This window comes from Syngnathus typhle, linkage group LG6 (assembly GCF_033458585.1).
Source record: "Syngnathus typhle isolate RoL2023-S1 ecotype Sweden linkage group LG6, RoL_Styp_1.0, whole genome shotgun sequence".
Taxonomy (NCBI): domain Eukaryota; kingdom Metazoa; phylum Chordata; class Actinopteri; order Syngnathiformes; family Syngnathidae; genus Syngnathus; species Syngnathus typhle.
This window is the reverse complement of record NC_083743.1, coordinates 12048593-12069146: the sequence shown is the minus strand read 5'-3', so window position 1 is coordinate 12069146 and position 20554 is coordinate 12048593. Positions and strand designations below refer to the sequence as shown.

The 20554-nt window shown below is 40.9% G+C and overlaps 1 protein-coding gene across 1 annotated transcript in view; it reads left to right on the top strand.

Moving 5' to 3' along the window:
• dscamb (Down syndrome cell adhesion molecule b) overlaps positions 1–20554 on the top strand; it is an 80315-nt gene that overhangs the window by 30551 nt on the left and 29210 nt on the right. Inside the window, 3 exon segments of the mRNA XM_061281840.1 lie at positions 18625–18771; positions 19590–19868; positions 19941–20216. Coding sequence (XP_061137824.1) covers positions 18625–18771; positions 19590–19868; positions 19941–20216 — 702 coding nt within the window.

Sequence of the window (20554 nt, the reverse complement as noted above, 5' to 3'; positions counted from 1 at the left end):
GTCAGATTTGCGATGCTCAGCGTGGATGTGATCTAAGGGGCGTCGCATTGACGCTCTTCTCTTTTCTTCTCGGAATTATGCGCCTTGTTTCAGTCCCCTTGTCAAAGGAATCCCTCTCGCATTAGACAAAAGCAAACCGTTAGCAGCTAGCTGCTTGCTGTTTGATAGTCTTGCCTGCAGGTGTTTTCCAGGAAAATTGTGACTTGAAATGCTTATGCTGCCAGAGGGCAAAACCCAGCGTATGTGTACCGAAACCTTTCCCTTCATATCAGTCGAATTGATGACATTGGAATATTTACATTCCCTTTGACAGTGTCAGTGAAATGATTCCTCTCGCATGTTGTCACATTCTCAAACACGCAATAAGAGAACATCTGGAAGCGTGAGCCTGGCTGTCATTAGCCTTCATGAACGGGTGCTCCATCATTATCTTGTTGACTGACTGACTGACAGCAGTGTCTGATTAACATATTGACTGTAATTGACTGTCCGGCTGGCCTTCTAAATGACTGACTTATGTGGAGATTTACTGACTGGCTGCCTGGATGAGCAGCCTGGTGGCTAACACAGCCGCAATGTCTGTGCACCGACTTCAACATTACCGAGTGACCCACTGAATCTTCTGACTCCCCTCTCCTTAACTGATTGACTCATCACACCTCAAAGGAAGCGCGGCACTGATAACAGCATGACCGGTCAAATGACAACCCCATTTCCATTTTTTTCCTTTTAACTTTGATGGCAAAGGAAATTGTGAAATATATAAATTGCATGGGCCTGACTTCAAATTGTATGCACTCACTCTTGCTGCCTCTTCTATTTATAACTGCTGAACGCAAATGATTTATATATAATTATTTAAAAAGTATTCTACATATTTCATTTAATACGATTTGTGATCACAAAAGCTATTATATTTTTTTGTTTTGGTGTTACCTTTAACGTAGCTGCTACTTTTCATCATCTATAACATTAAGATGGCCTGGCAAGGGAAGGGCAATGTCTGTAATGTGCTAATATAACCATGATCATTTATAATTATTTTGCGTTTATGAGTAGATCTTGTGTTGTTGGTCTGGTGTTTTTCATGTTTTGATTACCCCATTCCACTACATGAGAGATTAGAAATATCTCAGTAGGTTGCAGTACAGATTTATTCCACTGGAAACTACAATCACAAGAGTAATCCTACTGTTAAAATAATAACTCAGAGTGTCAGTACCTTGTAAAAACATTTTGACACAAATCTACTTTTAATCAAGACGTTGATCCTTGCATGTTGTTTTCCACCGTAGTCATGGTAAATTAAATCATGAAAACATATTTACATTTACATTTGTTCATGGTATTTATTTCGAAATGAAAGGTACTGAAGCTGGTGTTTGGAGGTTTGCATGATATGCCTCAGAGGAGACATTTGGTGGCAGTAGAGAATGGGGGCTGAAGTGGGAATGTGCACTGTTACCAATCAGGTTTTGTTTCCAATCTCAATGCAATCATCAATTTTTCAAGTTCTGATGATGTTAGGCAATGCACCCTAAGAAAATGTTATAATTTCAATTCATGGTGACCTCTCTGTGGTTGTTGAATCCAAAATCTTTGGGCACATGGAGCCATGTGGTTAAATTTGCGTATGGATGTAACCATGCATGTGCATGTGTGTGGTGACTCATAAACCACAACACCGAAGTCTGTCTGTGACAGCTGCTACATAATCAGATTAGTGTTTCAATTTGGGCCTGTTGTGTTTTTATGCGTGTGTGTTAATATCTGGTCATTTCCACTTGGAAGGGCTCTGCTAGCATATCTGCCCATGTTAACGTATGTTACCAGACAGGAACCTCTCATGTTCTTGTTTTTTGTTCTTCTACTTCAAAAACACATTTAGAGCTAATCCTTTGATGCTCACTGATTTAGCTCAAATGTCATTTATGTTACTGTACGACTTTGGCGACACCAGGTTTAGTAAATTGTTTGTAGATTTTCTACTTTTACAGTCATAATTTAATTATTATTATTATTATTTCATTAGGGTTTTACAGGTACGTGGACTTTCAATTTGTGGCGTTTCACTAGGTTAGACTGTCAGTATGTTAATAGGGCCCTGGTCTGTTGTTATGACTGTACACACATGCACGCAATAATCTGAGGCCAATACGGACGAATTTAACTGCAAATGTAGCGTGTCAATGTATTGCACAGACTGCTTTACATATTCTGCTCCATTTCATAGACTCAGCATGTGCATCTGTTCCTTTTTGATGCATCTGTCATTTTTCCCCGTTATGTGCAAATTAATGTTCACAGGGGCTTTGCATGTTTTCTATCTTTCCTTTGAGGCCAACTTGTCACAAGGTGATCTTTCTTTATTTCTTCATGTGAAAATTGATATCTGCCTTATTTATCGTATCGAGCACTTGTGAAGGCTGCCGATACCTGTCACAGATACCAGATATCATTCGTTACTTCAATTTGCATGGTATCATGTCTTTCTCCATTACAATATTGTATGCATTTACATAACCATTTACCTGCTTTTTACTCAAGAATTGAGCACTCGTACAAATATTGGTTAAAAAAGTGCTATTGACCATCCTTTAATCCTCATTACTTTAGCAAAGATGAGCATATTATACATACAGCTGACATACTTGTAAAAATCACACTAGTATGTATTCAGGACAAATACCTGCTTTCTGCCAGCTGTCATGTTTGACCTGCAGTCACACACCCCGCTGTTTGAAACGGAAATTGATCCCGTGACCTGAACCAAATAATATTTCTAGGCCAGCTGGTTGCCCCTGTGTGTGCGTGCATGTGTGTGGGTGTGCTGCATGTTTTTTATGCCTCCAGTGTGGCCAGTGTTTCCGCAAGGGCATTGTGTCATCTCCCAGCTGCTCTTTATCAAAGTCTTGCAGAGCTATGTGGCATTGCAAAAAGGTCAGCCACACCACAGGAGGCAGCATCCACGTCCCACAATAGTGTTTGCTCAATGCATTTTTTGTGTCTTTTGGAGATAGGCTCTGTTTCCTTCATTTGAACTTATTTTTAGTTCCCTCAACACTTTGCTCGTTTGAAGTCAGTGTCACTGATGCAAAGCCCCAAGAAACGATGGTTTTAATTGGTCGATTATGTTCTCATATACAATAGTTGGCACTTGCTTCTCCGTTGCTGTAAGTAGACTATCTAAAAGCACGGATGGCAGAATTCCAGTTGGCTCTACGTACATGTCAATCAGTTGGTTCTAATCTTAGCCCTCCTCTGACAGCGAGTTTATTTTGTGTGTCTACTTCTCTTTAAATAGATAAGACCTTTAATGGGTGACCAAGTCAATTAAATTCCACTGTCAGTTTTCCATTTTGTTCATCTCTGGTCTGTCCAGTTATGTTTGTTCTCTTCTTTGGATACGCTTTACTCCTATTTCTCCCTTTCTGCAAATAACCATGACCCGGAATGCTTCAGTGTCTCCTGTCAAATTAAGTCGCATCCATCATCAATTTAGCCATTAACAACTTTATAACTCAATTAAAAAGCTCCAGGGGTAGCTATACTATCATGAATGCAATAGATCTCACATTGACAGGCGCATGCCACTCGGTCAGTCATTTTCTGCTGTTGTCACAGTAACCATCTCACCTTCCCTTCACAGTCCCGCCCTAATGAGACCACTAGAGGACAGAGAAGGAGAGAGTAGCAAGGCAATGGAAGGGAAGAGTGGTATCACAGGGGAGATAAGCAAGATGGAGGCAGCTAATGTCATGTATTTGGTCGATTGACCCAAAAACAAAATAACTGCCCTGCATGCAACACCGCGTGACTACCTTGTCTCCCTCCGCATGGCCACGGTAATTTGCTTCTGACGCATTTACATATAAATCCAATAAATTTATCGTTCATCGATAATTACGCGGCACAGTGTGATTTCTGGCCTCAAAAACACAAATTAAAAATTGGATTAAATGGTATCAGAAATTGCACATTTAATGAGTATTCCATCACTAGGCCACATGCATAGTAGAAAACTTCCAAAATTGTAGACAGTATCTGTACATGTCTGCTGATCCCGTTTCAGTTGCTCACTGTTGTATTTACGAGTGAATGTGGTAAAACATTTTAAAATGTCCTCATCTATTTGAGACATATCAATCATCTCCTGGTGCTCGAGCAGAGTCAACTTTTTGAATGCTCGAAACTACATTATTAATTGTTGGGTGGGATGCAGCAAATGTACTGTAAAATCCAGTGAAGAACACACATCCGTGTATGATCCACCTCGGCAAAATCACCCTAAAAAAGCATTTTTCTTCCTTCTCTGGATTTGTGTATTTTACGGTCCCCCGAATTGCTGGTATCCTTTATTATCAGAGTGAATAATACTAATGAATGGACATTCAAAACATACCAATTAAGTATAAATGCTTTTGAACTCGGGGTAGAAACTCTGCTCTTTTCATGTTTGTGATGAAATTCTTGTAAAGTATTTTTCGAATGTGATGCTTTTTTTGTGATTTTTTTATATTGTTTTACTTTCTTCTTAAATATCTATCTAACTGGTTTTAAATGTTCTACTTTTAATTACAGAATGTGAAGCAGATCGGGTTGTGCATGATTTTTTCCACAGAACTCCTAAATTAACATTTGTGCCTTATTTGGCCTCATTTATTAAAAAAAGAAAGACCACGATATTTGTTGATTTTTTTTTTGTTCACGGGTTTTTACAATAATTAAAATCCATTTGCTACTCTTTGAGTTGACCTTGTTTGCAAAAAGTGCATCTTGACTGCCTGGTCATAAACAAAACTTCCATCAATTACTTTACAATACAATAACAATACTTTTTGGGTCACACCGAACCCGCAAAGCAAATTTCAGTCGGGACTGGGTGAACCCCGCCTCGCTATAACCAGATGATCACCAGACTGAAGAAAAAGACAGCGACACTATGTGAAGTTAAGGGACACCAATCTGGTTAAACGATTTTAACATCTGTTCTTTTATGTACTGGAAAAGACTCTCCGTCTGCCGCGCTACTATAAAAGGCCTAAACGAAGTGAACGAGGCTTCTGGGTTTAGCACAGATTGGCAATTATATACCTCAACATTTCAGAAGACCTTTATCCATGCAGGTATTTCATGTGGGAACTGCACATCTGCCAAATGTTAATAGGCCAGGCTCTTGGACTGGAATATGAGGCCGTGAAACGGGTGATAAGAGGCTGTCGAGTGTTCATAATGTATGAGTACTTTGACATGGAAATACTGTAGTCTGATTCCATTCAGCGCTGATAATTTTATTTGGGATATTTGCAGATATCAATACCACACTAGGTTAGATTTACCCCTTTTTGTTCCTTTCTCCATCCACCGTGTTTTTTTTTCACATTATTTGCTATGGGCAAGTTGTTATTTATAATATTAGAACAACTCCATGTGTCAAATGTGACTTTGGATCTTTTACGTTACCCTTAATTCTTTACCACACCAACATTCTATTGGTGATCTTATGTGTCACTCTTATTCTGTCGTTCATGGTGGCAAATTAATTTATACACAACACATACAGCCAGTGTGCTATAGGACAAAATGAAACACACCATTATCACCAAATGATGAATTTCAGCTTCCGATTCTGTTTACCACTCAACCAATAAAGTTCCCTCGTCAATATTTACTATTGTCTTCCTCTGCCGTTTCATCAGCCGCCTTTGACGCGCTTGTGTTTCTCACCGTCAACTTAATTAGTCACGTCTCTCCGCCTAATTAAATCAAGTGGAAGGAAGTTGCAATCTCAAGTAGATCAAATTAAGATCCATGCAAATCCTGGAGGTCGTCACTCGTGGTCTCTGTGGCAACAGTTTTCCCGTCTGCCTTAGTCAAGTGCTGAATGGCCGTTTGAGGCTTGTCATCACTTGTTAAATGAAATACTGTGCTGAAAATCATCCCTATTAGACTGGTTAAGTGTCTGACTGTCTGAGTTACCAGTGAAAAGTGACTAATCATTAACACACACCTTCGGGCAAGTGCTCTTATGAGACTGTACAGGGGAATTAAAGTGAGCACTTTAAGCTATCCAAAGTAGTTAGCACTGGCATACATCAGTGAGGGTTTTAGATGATAGCTCAAGGGCAACAATGTAGCATTTAGGAAGTAAACAAACATTTCCTCAACATCAATCTAACCTCCGCATTGCTAAATCCACTGGGGTTGTGACCTGATCCAATCAGTCGAGCCATCGTGGCTCCAAACAGTCATGGAAAGCCATCACAGGTTTTTTGAGGGCCATTGTTTAAGGTTTTGCGGAAATGATCTTCCGCTTTATCCTAGCAAAAGTGGCAGTCATTGGAAAAAGCTGAGTATTCTGCCTATGCTTTCCAATGCACACCTCTCACTCTTGCATTCTCTTCACACAAGAAATGCATAAAGCATGCAATGGCACAAGCACACAAAGCTGCCTTTGAAAGTTAGGAAAGGATAAAAGTGAATTTGGAAAGGGCAATAGCTTTGAAGAGCTTTCCTCGCCACAAGCTTGTCATCACTTGTTAAATGAAATACTGTGCTGAAAATCATCCCTATTAGTTCACACTCTTTTGAACAACACCCAACCTAACCTGTTTTCACCAGCCATATTGCATTGCTTTGTTCAGATGTGCATTCTTTTGTGACTATCTCACCTTTACAACAAGAACTCATTTTTCCATTGTCTGTCAACAAAAGAGGAACAATGGCGCACAATAGACCCTTGAATTTTAAGACCCTAAATTTGAAAATAACAATATGGTCCATCTGTGCTGTAATTATGCAACTTATGTTTAATTCATTGTTCTTGCATGAACCGACTGTGTGCCACATAAAGGTAATCTTTAATATAACATAGTCTTTTAATCTGCTCCGTTTACTTGGTATTCATAAGAAGATTTCCCCGTTTATTCTTCTTTAAGTCTGCGGTCTTACTTCAATCCAATTTCCTGACAAGACTTGGCCATTGTTCACCGTTGACCCGTATGATCATCAAAGATTAAATAATACATGATGAGGCCAGTACTGAACACCCTTAGGGTGCGGCTGTCTTTTTGTAATGCACACATACAGTAGAAACATTATTTCACTACAAATATACGTAATGAAGGACTCCACTTGGGGCACACACAGGACGACACACTTCCTAACCAGATGGACAACAAAAAACAAAAACAATTGTGCAATCGTGATGAAAATTGTGCAAAAACAAATAATAATAAGGAAACGCTGATACCATATACCCAAAAAAACGGTGGGTGGCTCAGGAGACCAGAGCATTCAGAGAGTGTTCCATGATTGTTTATTGCAATTGATAAATTGTTTTTTCAAATAACTAATTAAATAAAAATCTACAATGCCGTATAGGAAGTAAATAAATGAATGTTCACCAGGTTCTTTGTGGCTCTATAGTGTAAATGATGGGAATCCAAAAAAGTTGCTTTTCTGTGTGATTTCATCATGAAGCGTGTGTCGTACTGCGTGTTTGGCTGACACTTTAATGGCTTCCATTAATGATCAAAAAGAGGTAATTTGTGTCATGAGTCTGACATCAATGACGAGCTGCGTCTGGCAGCTCCCCACTCTGTGTATTCAGACAAGGCAGGAGGAGCAAAAGGGAGGACTTTGATGGAAGGAAAGCGAGAGGGAGGAGGAGTATGTTGTGCTTCCTCCTACAGCTGGTGATGTGCAGCTGTCTTGGAGGGCGGAGTTCGTCCCAAAGTCTCTTCTATGAGGGTAAGGCCAGGGGGAGAAGAAAAGACGAGGGAGGAGGTGGTGGAAATAACGACTGAAATGGGGGCAGAGGAGGGAAAAAACAATGCCTGTAAAGAACAATAAAAGACTCACTACTGACATGGATAGAAGAGCGAGGGAGGTTGCATGATAGGAAGTACGGGATAAACGCATGAAGAATGGAGATCAAAACAAGCTCGTGTTCATCCCACGCGCTTTGTCTGCATCTGATGCGGACATATACGCCACATGAGCATATTGTTGCAGTCCATAGAAAATCATGCGTCTCCACTCTCCACCGATTTCAAATAAGCATTTTTGCTTCATAGTTTACGGTGCAAAATTTGAATTTTCTGCCTCATCAAAACACAATGAATAGTAAACCCGAGTAGCCAATGCCGAAACATTTCCAAAAAGCTTTGATCACCTTACCTTCAGGGATCAAGTTAAGCTCAGTGCTACTTATGCCACACTGGCTATTGCTCCCATGTCAACAATCAAAACCTGGTATAGTATTGTGCAAAGTCTTGTAAATGTAAATTTGGTAGTTAATGCACATTAGAGCTTTTTATTTGTCCCTCTGACACATGATTTTGTAGATCAGCGTGTGTGTTTTCCATTGTTGCTAATAGTTAAAACTGGTGGGAAAAAATATATTAAAAAGAAACTCATAGGTTTTCAAGCACTGTGCAAAGGCTGCAGTCAAGCACAATGCCTGAGAAAAATAGCTGGGCGGATGGATAATCATCACAATCTCATGTTCCCCTCAGACCGGCCTAATATAGTTTGTGGTGGGTAACGATGCTGAGATGCAAGCTCGCATTCCCCTGTAATTGATTCCGCGGCTACTGCCGAGCACTAATGAGCTAAATGAGGACGACAACCGATGGGGAGAGACAGTTTGAGACGACGAGAGGCTTAGCCAAGTAAATATGTAGATGCATGTGACTCCAACTAGGGAAAAGCGTGGAGAAAAGCCTCTAAAACAAAGATACTGTCGTGTCAATCTGTCATGGCGGCAGCGTGCTGTACGGAGATCAAAGCAGGTAGTGTAAAATGGCGCCAGAGCTGCATGAATGATGACTTCCCTTTTATTTTGGCGGCAGCGGTGGAAAGCACGGCGGACACAGCATTGCATCGTTCATCTATGACAACATCTGGGGGGCTGTTGTGAATTCGGAGTGAAATGCTAAAACTGTTCAAAGGCCCGTTGGAGCAGTCCGGCCCGCTTCACCTCGGCTCGGCATTCTCGTTTGTGTTTTGAGAGATGAAACACACCTGGTTCTGAGCCTTCGCTCTGATTTGACGGCTGTTTGAAGCCGAGGCCTCGGGCGCTCTCTCGTGATGCTGGTCTTGATAGACAGAGTTTATACAGTATATTCTCTTGGTAACTTTACTTTGAAATGGAGAACGTGCAAACTCTACATCTAGAGGTCCAAGGCAAGACTTGAACCCAGAACCTTTGACTGTGAGGCATGGGTCAAAATTCACTTTATAGTTTCAAGCCACCTAAGGAACATGCAAGACAGTGACATCTAACAAGATTAGTCCTTGAAACTTAAACTCAAGGAACACAAATTGAATGTTTTACTTCTTTCTTGAATGCATACAGGTAAGTCTTATGAATAGACACCTGAAGTTTGAAATCTGCTCTGCGGATTCCTCTTTTACATGAAATCAATATTTGATGTAGTAAACAGACACAATATCAGGGACAGCAAAAATCTATTTTTATGTATGTATGCTCACATTTATGTATTTTCCCTCTGCATGTGTGCGTGCAAGTGAAAGCGTGGGCCTAGGAGAAGGCCATCTATTCTGTATGCATTTAGGCAAGGCTGAGCAATAAAGGTTTTGTTGCAGGCTGGCGAGAAAAGCAAAGACTGTGTGTTGTGTCGATGTAGCGACATCAGTGATTTAATGGTTTGAATCTAACCTAGACCAATTAAAAGGCACGCCGCATGCGCCGGGGTGGGCTCCCATTCATTTCAGGGGAAATCGAGGTTGAAATGAGCCATTGTCAGGCCACATGGCTGCTGCGCATACTGAGAGGTAGGCCTGCAGCGCCTCTGCTGAACACTGGATAGAGCACAGAGGCGAGTCTTTGTCCGAGGCAGGAGGCCGTGGACAAGGAGCGCCAGTGTTCATTTTGAGATGGAGAGGAAGGAGAGAGGAAGCGCTGGATCAAGACAATAGCCAGGGATGCAGACAGATGCAGGCAGAGGATAAGAGGAAGAAGATGGCAGTGAATGACAAGCGGCCTGAGGTGAAGGTGCAGGGAAAGAGTTTGCAAACACAAACGCAGGAGGGAAGAAGGGAAACAAATATTCAGTGCTGTCGCTGTTAAGTGTGTCAGGTCTTATTCGGGGAGAATGTAATTTCGATCGTTAATAGTGAGGCAACGGGCGACAATCTGGTCATCATCAAGACCTTTGAAAATATTTAAAATCAAAATAGATTATAAAGTGCTCTACTGGTGTTACGTTTCATGGCTCCATTGCGACCCAAATGGCAAAATTGTAATTCATTTAGAAAAAAAACAAATCATCCCAAAACCCATTTTAACCGTCAATACAGTGTTTTTTTTTCCTTTTAGCATTTAAATTAGGAGCTGACATCACAATATTTCTTTTTCTGGAATTTACAACAAATTACAATGGCGTCACCCTTGTGTTACGCCACCATTAAGTTTCAACATGTCAATCAACATAGAGTAAATAAAACAATACCTTTATCTTTTGTGCTTGGCTTAGGTAAAACCGATTCTATTGAATTTGTGCTGATGTGAAATGAAATTGCAAGAGCATGAACTGATCCATATGGATGCGTAGAGCTCTCATAAGGCAGGATGGGGATTGCCTGATACAGTAGCTCCTGCACCCCTGACGTCAGCTGGAAAGCACAGTGTGTAAGTGCTGACTTGGCCCCTACACACATGCACACACACGCAGAAAATGCCTGGCAAGACAATGCCTTCAAATTGTACCCACAGCACATCACGCAAATATGTGTACGTGTAACAAGCGAAAAACTCCAAGTGACTTTGACCACATTAGATCCTTCATCACATCCTCTGATTTGCTGACTGCTGCCTTATTGGTAGTCATCTGCGTTGCAACTTTATTCAAAGCAGCCCGAGGCATTTGTGACACGTTGTCCAATGCGGACACTGATCCTCTGCAGTTTGGAGTGTATCACTTCCTGTTTGGCTCTCCTGTCGCGTGATTGGGAGATGGCACGAGGTTCGGAGCAATGACGCCCGTGAAGGAGTCTACACGCGACCTTTGGTTGATGTCAGACGTCACTAGCTTGCATGTCTGCTGGCGACAACGTGACATGACAGCCATCTTCAGCGACTCCATTATTGTTGTGATTATTATTATGGAGTGGAGTCTCTTTCATCGAGGGCCTCGTCAAGGATATTTTAGGAATGAATTATTCCTGTAGGATTTGCTTTGGGGTTATAAGTGTGGTCCAAGATCAGTACGGTGATGTGTTGCCACGTTCTTCATTTCACAGGCCTTTGTGTTTTGTCTTCATTTTTATTTTAGTTTTTTGTTAATGGAACAAAGAAAGACTTTCCCTTACTCCCTTCCAAATAAAGCAGAGCACTGTATAGCACTGATAATAAAAAAAAAAGGCGTCATCAATATTTCAAACCTAAAAACTGCAGGAAAAATAAAATGTCATCCAAGGGCGAATGAAAAATATGTTTAATATTAAAAGGGAACAAGCAGGCTGAACGTCTGATTTTGAGTTAATGTCACTGCTCAGGCACTGTCTGCAAAAAGTCGTGCCTACTCCAACAGATGACATATGGCAGTCAAATGTTGTGTATGTCAATCATTTCAAACACATATGTGCCTTTTTCTACTCTCAGATTCTTAATGCTGTCAGATTTAATCTATTGATAACACAAGTATTTGAATCAAACCTGCTGTACCGGTTCCCCACAAAATCTTTGGATGTTCACTGCTCAATCAGCCCCAACTCAAAGGCTACATCATAGGTATTACGTAGTGTTTTTGACACAATCAAATTCATGAACAGTAAATATGATGTTGGTAAAATGGGGAAAAAAAAAAAATCACAGAAAGGCCAAAAAAGGTTTCCTCATAAGTTTGCGGATGTTTCCTTTCAGTGTTTGTGTGGGCTGTATTGAATGTATGCATGTAGTATGTACTTTACATGAGGTTGAAGGGCTGCTTGGCATTCAGCCTTGGTATGTTTATGACATTGTATATCAGCATGTCGTCCGACGTGCGCTTCTGCTGGTTGCAGAGCAACCCGAGGCATCGATTATTGAGGGGGCTGACAGCTCCACTCGCCGGATGCAGCAGAATACACACTGTCGCAAGGGAGCACCATCGGTTGCCCTGACAACACAGGCGCCTGTCAACACCTTCGTCTTAATAGTGACAAATTGTACTTATTACATCACCCCCCCCCCCCTCCTCGACCCCCTCCCTTAGATGAAGATACTTAGCCATGTGCTGATCAAATTGTGTCAGCATAATTAGTGGGAAGTTGGAACAGAGCCCTAATAAAAATCAGGGCCTCAGACGCAATGTCCAGTTTCGTCCCCGGGCCTATCGCTCAACATGCACCTCTGCTTATGGATGGGGGGTGATTGCGGGGGTTGATGATAAAGTGGGAGGGGCAAAGGATTTTTAGAACGTCAAGGCTGCCGTATGAACATACACGGAAGATTTGGAGTTTATAATTTGCTTTTCTGCACTAACACTGGGCAATGTGTGATAGGATCAATCTGACATCCATACATTATTCCACGGATGGGCAACTGGTGGCCTGTGGGTTGCATGTGGCCACCAACCACAGTCTGAGTGGCCCCTTGATTAATTAGAAAAAAATAATGATAATATAAAATGAAACTGCAGTTGTTTGCATATTTCCCCACCATAATTCAGTTTGTTTGTACTTTATTGCTTGAAGGTTTTATTATAAATCTCCTTTTCTACTTGAATGGCAGTTTGGAATGTTAAACCTCTACTTGCCTTCATAATGCACTGAACAATTTTTTGTTGTATATGATTTTATTGTACACTGTTTTAAGGCCTTTAAGAATTCTTATAATGTAACTTAAAACATTGTGCAGTGAATAGATGACAGAATCTATTTAATGATTGTTTATTTTTTATTTTAAATTTTAACATTAAAACATGACACCACGTATCTCCAGACCTTAAGGACAAAGCCCCTTTTCCTCAATTTGCTGTTGTGGCTTTTCCACAATCAACTTTCTTCAGGCTTTAGTTAGTGGTTATAGCGCCCCCTGTTACATTGGCATCCGCTTAAGAGTGTGCCAATGCATTTTCATTCGAACAGGACCCCGTTGCAAAGATTTGTGGTCAGTTCTCAGGCTGCATTCCCCAACTATTTCATTCTAAGATCTCCTTCTACTTTTGCGTAGTTGTGCTGATGCTCACCCCACATCACCGCATTGGCTTGCATAGCAACATGCTGTTTAATGGCAGCGGGCTTCAGCAGAGATTACTGCATTGCTAACCTCATCAAAGACATAAACAACCCCATGACTCTTTAACCTGGGAGACCCAACTTTCCTCTTCAGCAATTTTTGTGCTAAGAGCGCATGTTTGTGTGTGCTCAGCAAAGTACTATACATTAGTGTGAAATTAATGCTTTCTTCAGTTGCTCTGATATTAAGTTGTCCCCTCTCAGACATACTGTAAATCTGCAACTCTCACCTTCTGGGATGCTAGAAAACATTGTAGCCCACTTTATTTAAGTAGTATGAACACAATTGCTGCCAAAGAAACAAAATTACAAGTACATTAGATTCGTACAGAAGATCAAGGCTGTTCGGAAGCAAAACATGTTTATCTGTGGTCATTTCATCAAGACGGCACGTTTGCAGAAGTGCACAGAGGGTATCTCCAATGAATCTTTAATTGACAGTTCGGTGTTTCTTTGTTTTGGATTTGACTGGAGAATTAAAAAGCCATGCCAAAAAGCATTTAAATGTTCTCACTCAGCAGTTACAATAATCCCATTACTGTCGCAAAGCAAATCTGAGCGACCAGGACCAGTACAAATCTGAGACGGTGGAGGGGGCGGTCTCATGATTTATTTACAATGACAACCCTCACTTGCTCGCTTGTTTATTAAATATGAATCGTTCAAAGCAGTTGGACATTTTTTGCATGGATTACAATGCAGCAATAATTTATGATAAATGAGAGCCCATTTTCAATATAAAGAAGTGGCTCAATAATGCCACTTGTCACAATAGTTTCCACTGTAAATCATGTCTGCATTGTAAGTGTGCGTGTGTGTGTGCGTGTGTGTGCGTGTGTGTGTGTGTGTGTGGGAGGGGGGGGGGGTTGTAGGTGTGTTTTGTGAGTGGGTAAGAATGGAATATTATTTCCAGTTCTTGTTCAAAATTTGTTGGGAATTGGATAATGTTTATTTGAGGACATTTCATTAGAGGCTTGTTTGCGTTAACATTTAGATGTCAAGATTTAAGCTCTTATTAGCCTTGCCTTTTTTTTTACACTTGTGATCGCAAATCACGGCCAATTTGCATTCACGGCTGAGGTGTAAATTTGTCTTCATAACAAGCAAGTAAAAACCATTACGTATTCTTTATTTGCACTGCAATGATTTGATGATTTGTTGGTGCTGCAAAAACAAAAATATTGACAGGAACATAACAATCAGACTTACGAATATTGATTTTCATCTCTTCACTCATTGGATTGAGCGTCTTGCCCCAAAACACATAACATGCATTTTGCAGAACACTAGTATCTTGAACATTTAATATTCTAATGTCTTTTTGAAAGTTTTTCATATATAAACATACCTAAAATCACATGTATGGAAAGGAAGGTATTTATATGGGCATCTGCAGGATTGCAGAGTTCCGAGCAAGCAAACACTAATTTAGCATTCAGGACACACACACTGCTGGAGAGAACATGCAGGAGACAGGAGAGGAAGTGGAATGAGCCAAACAGGAACACAGAGGTTTTTCAGGGTAAATAAGAGAGACTCTCTTAGCATTCTAGCATTAATGCCAAAACCCTCGCTTAAATTCAAGGACGCCTTCTTCAATGCCGTGTCAAAGGCGGCTCTGTCATTCTTTTGCATTGCTAAAATCTATTCACACAGCAGGTGCATTCACAGAAAGACACTTTTACAGGTGCAGGACGGGCTTTTCAAATTGACTTTTGATAATGCTTTCAGATTGTGCATCCATTTGATACGCTTTTAAGACATTTGATTTCATACAGATTATGCCACAAAGTAGATCATTTCCGTATGTTCTATCGCAAGGTAAATATCATTGTGATGATTTTCAGTCATCAAATTGAAACTCGAGTGATGCTCACTGACCTTTGTTTTTTTTGTTCTGAATATTTTGGTTCTTTCATAAATGATGAAAATCTAAAAGTTCCCAAGTAAAACTATAATCACCATAGTAACATTTAAAACTGTAAAGTTGAAGGTAACGAATGGCACGCAACGACTTAGTTTGCGCAGCTATATAAGAAAACATTGCCACATGCCAGGCTCACTTATTGTACTTATTGTTTTCCATTTCTACTCTTGACAAGAATAACAGATTGCTGGTAAATGGTTAATAGCTTGTATTCATAGTGTTACTGATAGTATGTTACTTTGCTTTTCATTTTCTAGAAAATTCCAAATTCAAAATATTCTGATATCATGTTGCTACAGTAAGTGAAGGTCAACCATGTTGTTCCACTGGTCATCGTCCACCATGTCAGCAAGCTCACATTTGCTGTTTTTCTGTGCATTTCAGTTTATTTCTAAATAAAAAGTGTGGGATCTTGACCAGTATGATAACTCATCCATCTACTGATGACCAATAAGCATGTCTAAAAGACCCATCATAACATCTACTTAGTAGAATGAATATCAAGTCCAATGATGATCATGCAGTTGCTCCAGTTATGTCAGAATTTGCATAAATCTACAGTGTAACGATGATGGTGTCATTTGGCGAGAGAGATGTACAAAATAGACCTGAGGTGATTTGGCGTATGTTATGTAAATAGTCCCATTTAAGTTTCTCTGCATGTAGCCACACTGTCCCAGAGAGCTTGGCAGCAGCGGAGGGTTCAGTCCTGCGATCTGACCTCAATCAGCTCGGATTAAAGCTGCGATCAAAATGTTTGGCCCCCTGCACCCTCTCTCAAGACACAGCGTAGCACCGATATGAGCGGACAGAAATTAGTCTGTGAACTCATCAGTCACTCCTTCACAGGAGTCGGAGCATGCTTCTCGTCAAAGATATTGAACTCTCTGAATGTAGCTTGGCTGATTTTATGTGAAGAAGATTTCAGTCCAGTTTCAGCAGAAAACATTTGGTCATTTATTTCTCTGCTGATGGACCTAGACTAGACAGATACCTGTTTTTGATTTTAATGACTTGCTGCACGGAGCAGCGGCATTTATAGGCTCATTTATCATGTCTGTCTCTCCATACCTGACGAGAAATGGGTCTTTCTTTGCAGTCCGTTGCAAATCCAGTCCTATTCTATTGCATGAAACCAAAGACAACTTAACACTTTGGACATTAGTATCCAAACAAAAACTTGCTCCTTAGCAGCTGCCATGATAAAAAACACATTTTAGTTGCCTAATGTGTCACAGCTAATGCGTAGTTCACTACACTGACAGCTTTTAGATGTTAAAAGCTAGATTTAGATCAATTAGCTCCAGCTCAACTTTCTAACATTTATTTTATTTCAGTGAATAATTAATGGATTGAACACAATTAAGGCTTATTATGGTGAGCATAACTAAAAATACTGATTGAGGTTTATTTTTCGTAATGATCACCATTATTATGTGTGGCTGTTTTGCTCTGCTTTTACGTGAGTTTACAACAAAGAAACATCACTTGATGCAGGAATTAGTGATGCAAGGTGTTGACAGAATCCATTTGACCACAGTAGGTCTTATTGTGAAGCCCCCCCCCCTCGTTCTGTCATAACACAATAAACTGAGCTCTGATGTCTTAAAAAAGCCTGCAGTCTCATCGAGGTGCTTGAGGAGAAAATTGCGGTGGCTGGCAGCGACTGCGTTGAAATACAATTTTGTCTCACTCAAGATGGATTCCACTGTGAGATTTCAGAGGACCAGTACAGAATCAAAATGGAGAAGCTAGGAAGGGAGGAGAGAAAAAAGGGAGTGCAGCAGCACGGCGTGAACAGTTTTGAAATATGGACTTGTGTTATGTTGTGGTCGCTACATAATGGTGGACGGACACTGGACAGGGGAAAAGCATTTTTAACTTTTAGCCCTTTTTAATACCTGACTTGTTAAATATTGTGAGGCTTTGGCTAATTGAAATGAAATATACACACAGCCAGAAGGTTTTGAAAAATTATAATTTGTCGTCTATTTGCTTTTGCATTTGCCCCTCCCCTTCTGCTCATGCCCTGAGAAGATGTCCTCCCACCATTGTCAAGCACGCTGCCTGCACACATGCACACATGCTGCTGGCACTTATACATACATGCACACACACGCAAACACACACACATACACGCACACACACAGTCACACTCGCCCAACTTCCCCTCCACCTTCATAAATTTCACTTGCTCCGAGGATATTCCGCAGCATGTAAACCAGTAAAAGCCCTTCAGGTCATCAAATCCAAGGGATCTGTTGTCTATTCTATCTAGGTCAACGCTTACAATAGCTTTGCCATTCCTTCGCCTCTGCCACTTTGTTCTTTACTGCCCCCCCCTCCCACACACACACTGCTTGAGCCCCACAAGGTCTCTTTTGTTTTGTAAGTATAATCATAAAAAATAAAAGCATATTAAACATGCTTTGCTTTTCTTCCGTACAAATTAGTCTCCAGTTGAATATTTAAGAAAAACCTTGGGCGTTTGATATAATTACTGTGGATTTGAATGTTCCTTATTAACATTTTATAGCTAATTGCTTTGGACTTTGTTGTTGTTAATGTGCTGGTGTTGCATATGAAAATCAGAGCAGCAACGCAGCCATTTAGTGTGTGATAGTTTTATGTGTCATGTATCGAGGTTGACGTTATGTGACCTTAGGGACGTGGCATCTAATTTGTTAAGCCACACAGAAAACAGAGCTCCATGCAACTCCTTGCCCATGCATTTTTCATGGGAGCTTGAAGCACCTATTTGGAAGACCAGTTTGTCAAAAAATCAACAATAATAAATATTAAAACTGCTCCACTTAGCAGTCCAGATATAATACTAGCGACAGTATCCTCAGACATACACGTGTCTAATCTTTTAGAGACAAGAATAAGACAAGAACACCCACTGCTCCCGTTTATCGACGAAACTGAAACACCCCATTCTTATCTTTTTTCGCCCCCACAAAGCCTCAGTTTGTTCTACTTTTCTATAAATCACCCTTGCTGCTTTCAGCCATTGAGTGCAATCAAAACAACTCACTCGATAGAATAAAATCTACAGCTGGAAACGTTGAATACTTCACAATCACATTGTCTGCTCTTACTGGCTAAGTATAAAACAACAGAATATATTCACAATGTTTTAGGGTTTCATTTCAGTCAGTATATGTTAAGAATAAATATATATATATTTTTTTCATCAAAAATGCAGTTAATTAATCAGATTTCATTGTGTGGAAACTGCTTTATGAGCATTCTTAGGCATTCACCACTGACCAATTTACAGTCTTCAGCTAACCAAACGTGAATGTTTTTGGACCCAGAACTTCTGACTGTGAAGCAAACCAACCTTTTTCCTTTCCTAAAGTCGTGTTGCTAGCTGGACATTTTATCATAGTGCTCCTTAGTTGATGTATTCATTTTGTTTCCTCTTTTTCTGTGTATGTGTGTTGCAGGACAAAGATATCTCATCACACCTACAGGAGCCTTGTACATTTTGGACGTCCTGCCTGAGGATGGGCTGAATAACTACCGCTGCACCACACGTCACCGCTACACTGGGGAGACTCGACAGAGCAACAGTGCACGTCTCATTGTGTCAGGTACGTATTAAGCAACAATGCAATCTCGAAATGCTGCATATGCATGGGCACAGTAATGATACTGTCATAAGTTATGTGGTCTCTGAAGGTCTCTGATTCCACTAGATTAGAAGAATGTTTTCAGCGGAAAACATTACGTTAGGGTCAACAGTCATGGTTGTCATTTCCAAGTTGAATGTGGATTTAACCCTTGAAATCTCAATCTTGGATGTGATTAAAAATCAACAGCATTTCCTTGCTATTTCCTGGTGAGCTCACCTTTGACTTGAGCTACATTATTATACGGATGAATTGCTTGGTTTGACATGAAGAAAAAAAATCACAAATGAACTTCTTGCTTTGACAAAAAGAAAACACACAAATACTCTAATATGTGTTTGTGTCAACCAGATTTGTACTGTAAATTCTCTATTCTCCATCCATTCTTCCTCCCATGTAGCCCCCCCCCCCCCACCTCCCGCCCAGCCTTGAGAAAATCAGCTTGTAGTTTGAATGTAATCCTTCTAACAGATAAGGGGACAAAGCAAGGCGTGTAAAAAAACAAAGTGTCCTTGGCCTAATATGCACGATTTGTGTGTGCTACAAGTGAAGCTTAAGCAAAATATGACTGTAGTGCTGCTCTTTGATGCATGCCGACTGAGAAAGGCACCAGTCTGTTGTGCTTCATTGGAATTGGCTATAAAAGACCCCCCCCCCCCCATCTAACAAAATACCCGCCTTTAAACAGTGAATCTCCACCTACAGAATCGATATTTGCTTCAAGTGCCCAGCAACACTCACAAATAATTAACGCCAGCTCTAAACTCCCCTGCTTCCAGACCCCACCAATGCCGAGCCAGGCATCTTGGACGGTTTCGACCACCGGGACGTGATGATTAATCATCGAGTGGAGCTGCCCTGCAAGGCGTCTGGCTACCCGTTCCCCAAGTACCGCTGGCTCAAGGACAACAGCCCGCTCGAGCCCGACAGTCGCTTCCGCCAGACCGTCACAGGTTTGCTGATAGAGAGCACTCAGCCGAGCGACTCTGGGACGTATGTTTGTGAAGTTTGGAACAGCTACGGCAACGCCGAGGTCATGGGCCACCTGCATGTCAGACGTGAGGCTTTTTTATTCTTCTAACTTGTGTTGTATGTATGAAGTGTATCTGAAAGCTCCTTTGGATCCTCAGAATCTTTGAAGGCAATGGTCAGCCCTCGGAAAGTGAAAGGCAGCGTGGGAAGCAAGGTGTCTCTCTCCTGTAGCGTGAGCGGATCTGACGAGTACGAGTTGTCGTGGTACCGTAACGGAGAGATCATCTACCCCGGCAACAACGTCCGTTTCACCGGTCTCAACCGGGAGAATCTCATCATGGAAGGAATGTCAAAGAGCGACGGCGGGGCCTATCAGTGCTTTGCCAGAAAGGGCAAAATGTCCGCTCAAGACTTTGTGCAAGTCATCCTCGAAGGTAACAGTGCAATAAGCATTTGTGTACATGCATACACATGCAGTATCTCACAGAAAAACAAATTTAGATCTGAGCCATCAACACAAGATTTGCATGTTAATGGCATCCACCCTGCTTTGACTCTGCCATAGGCTACCACTATTATTGGCGGAGAGTCCACAAACAAAAGCACATGCGCATAACGTGGAGGTTACCTCCACAATGTTGCTCAGACAACTGTCTCCTGCGGTCACGGACCTGTAAAAAGAAGATATTGATTATCTATAATCACGCACAGCAAACTCAGATTGTCTGAGAATAATAAATGGCAGATGTTTCAAAAGAGACATATGCTCTTT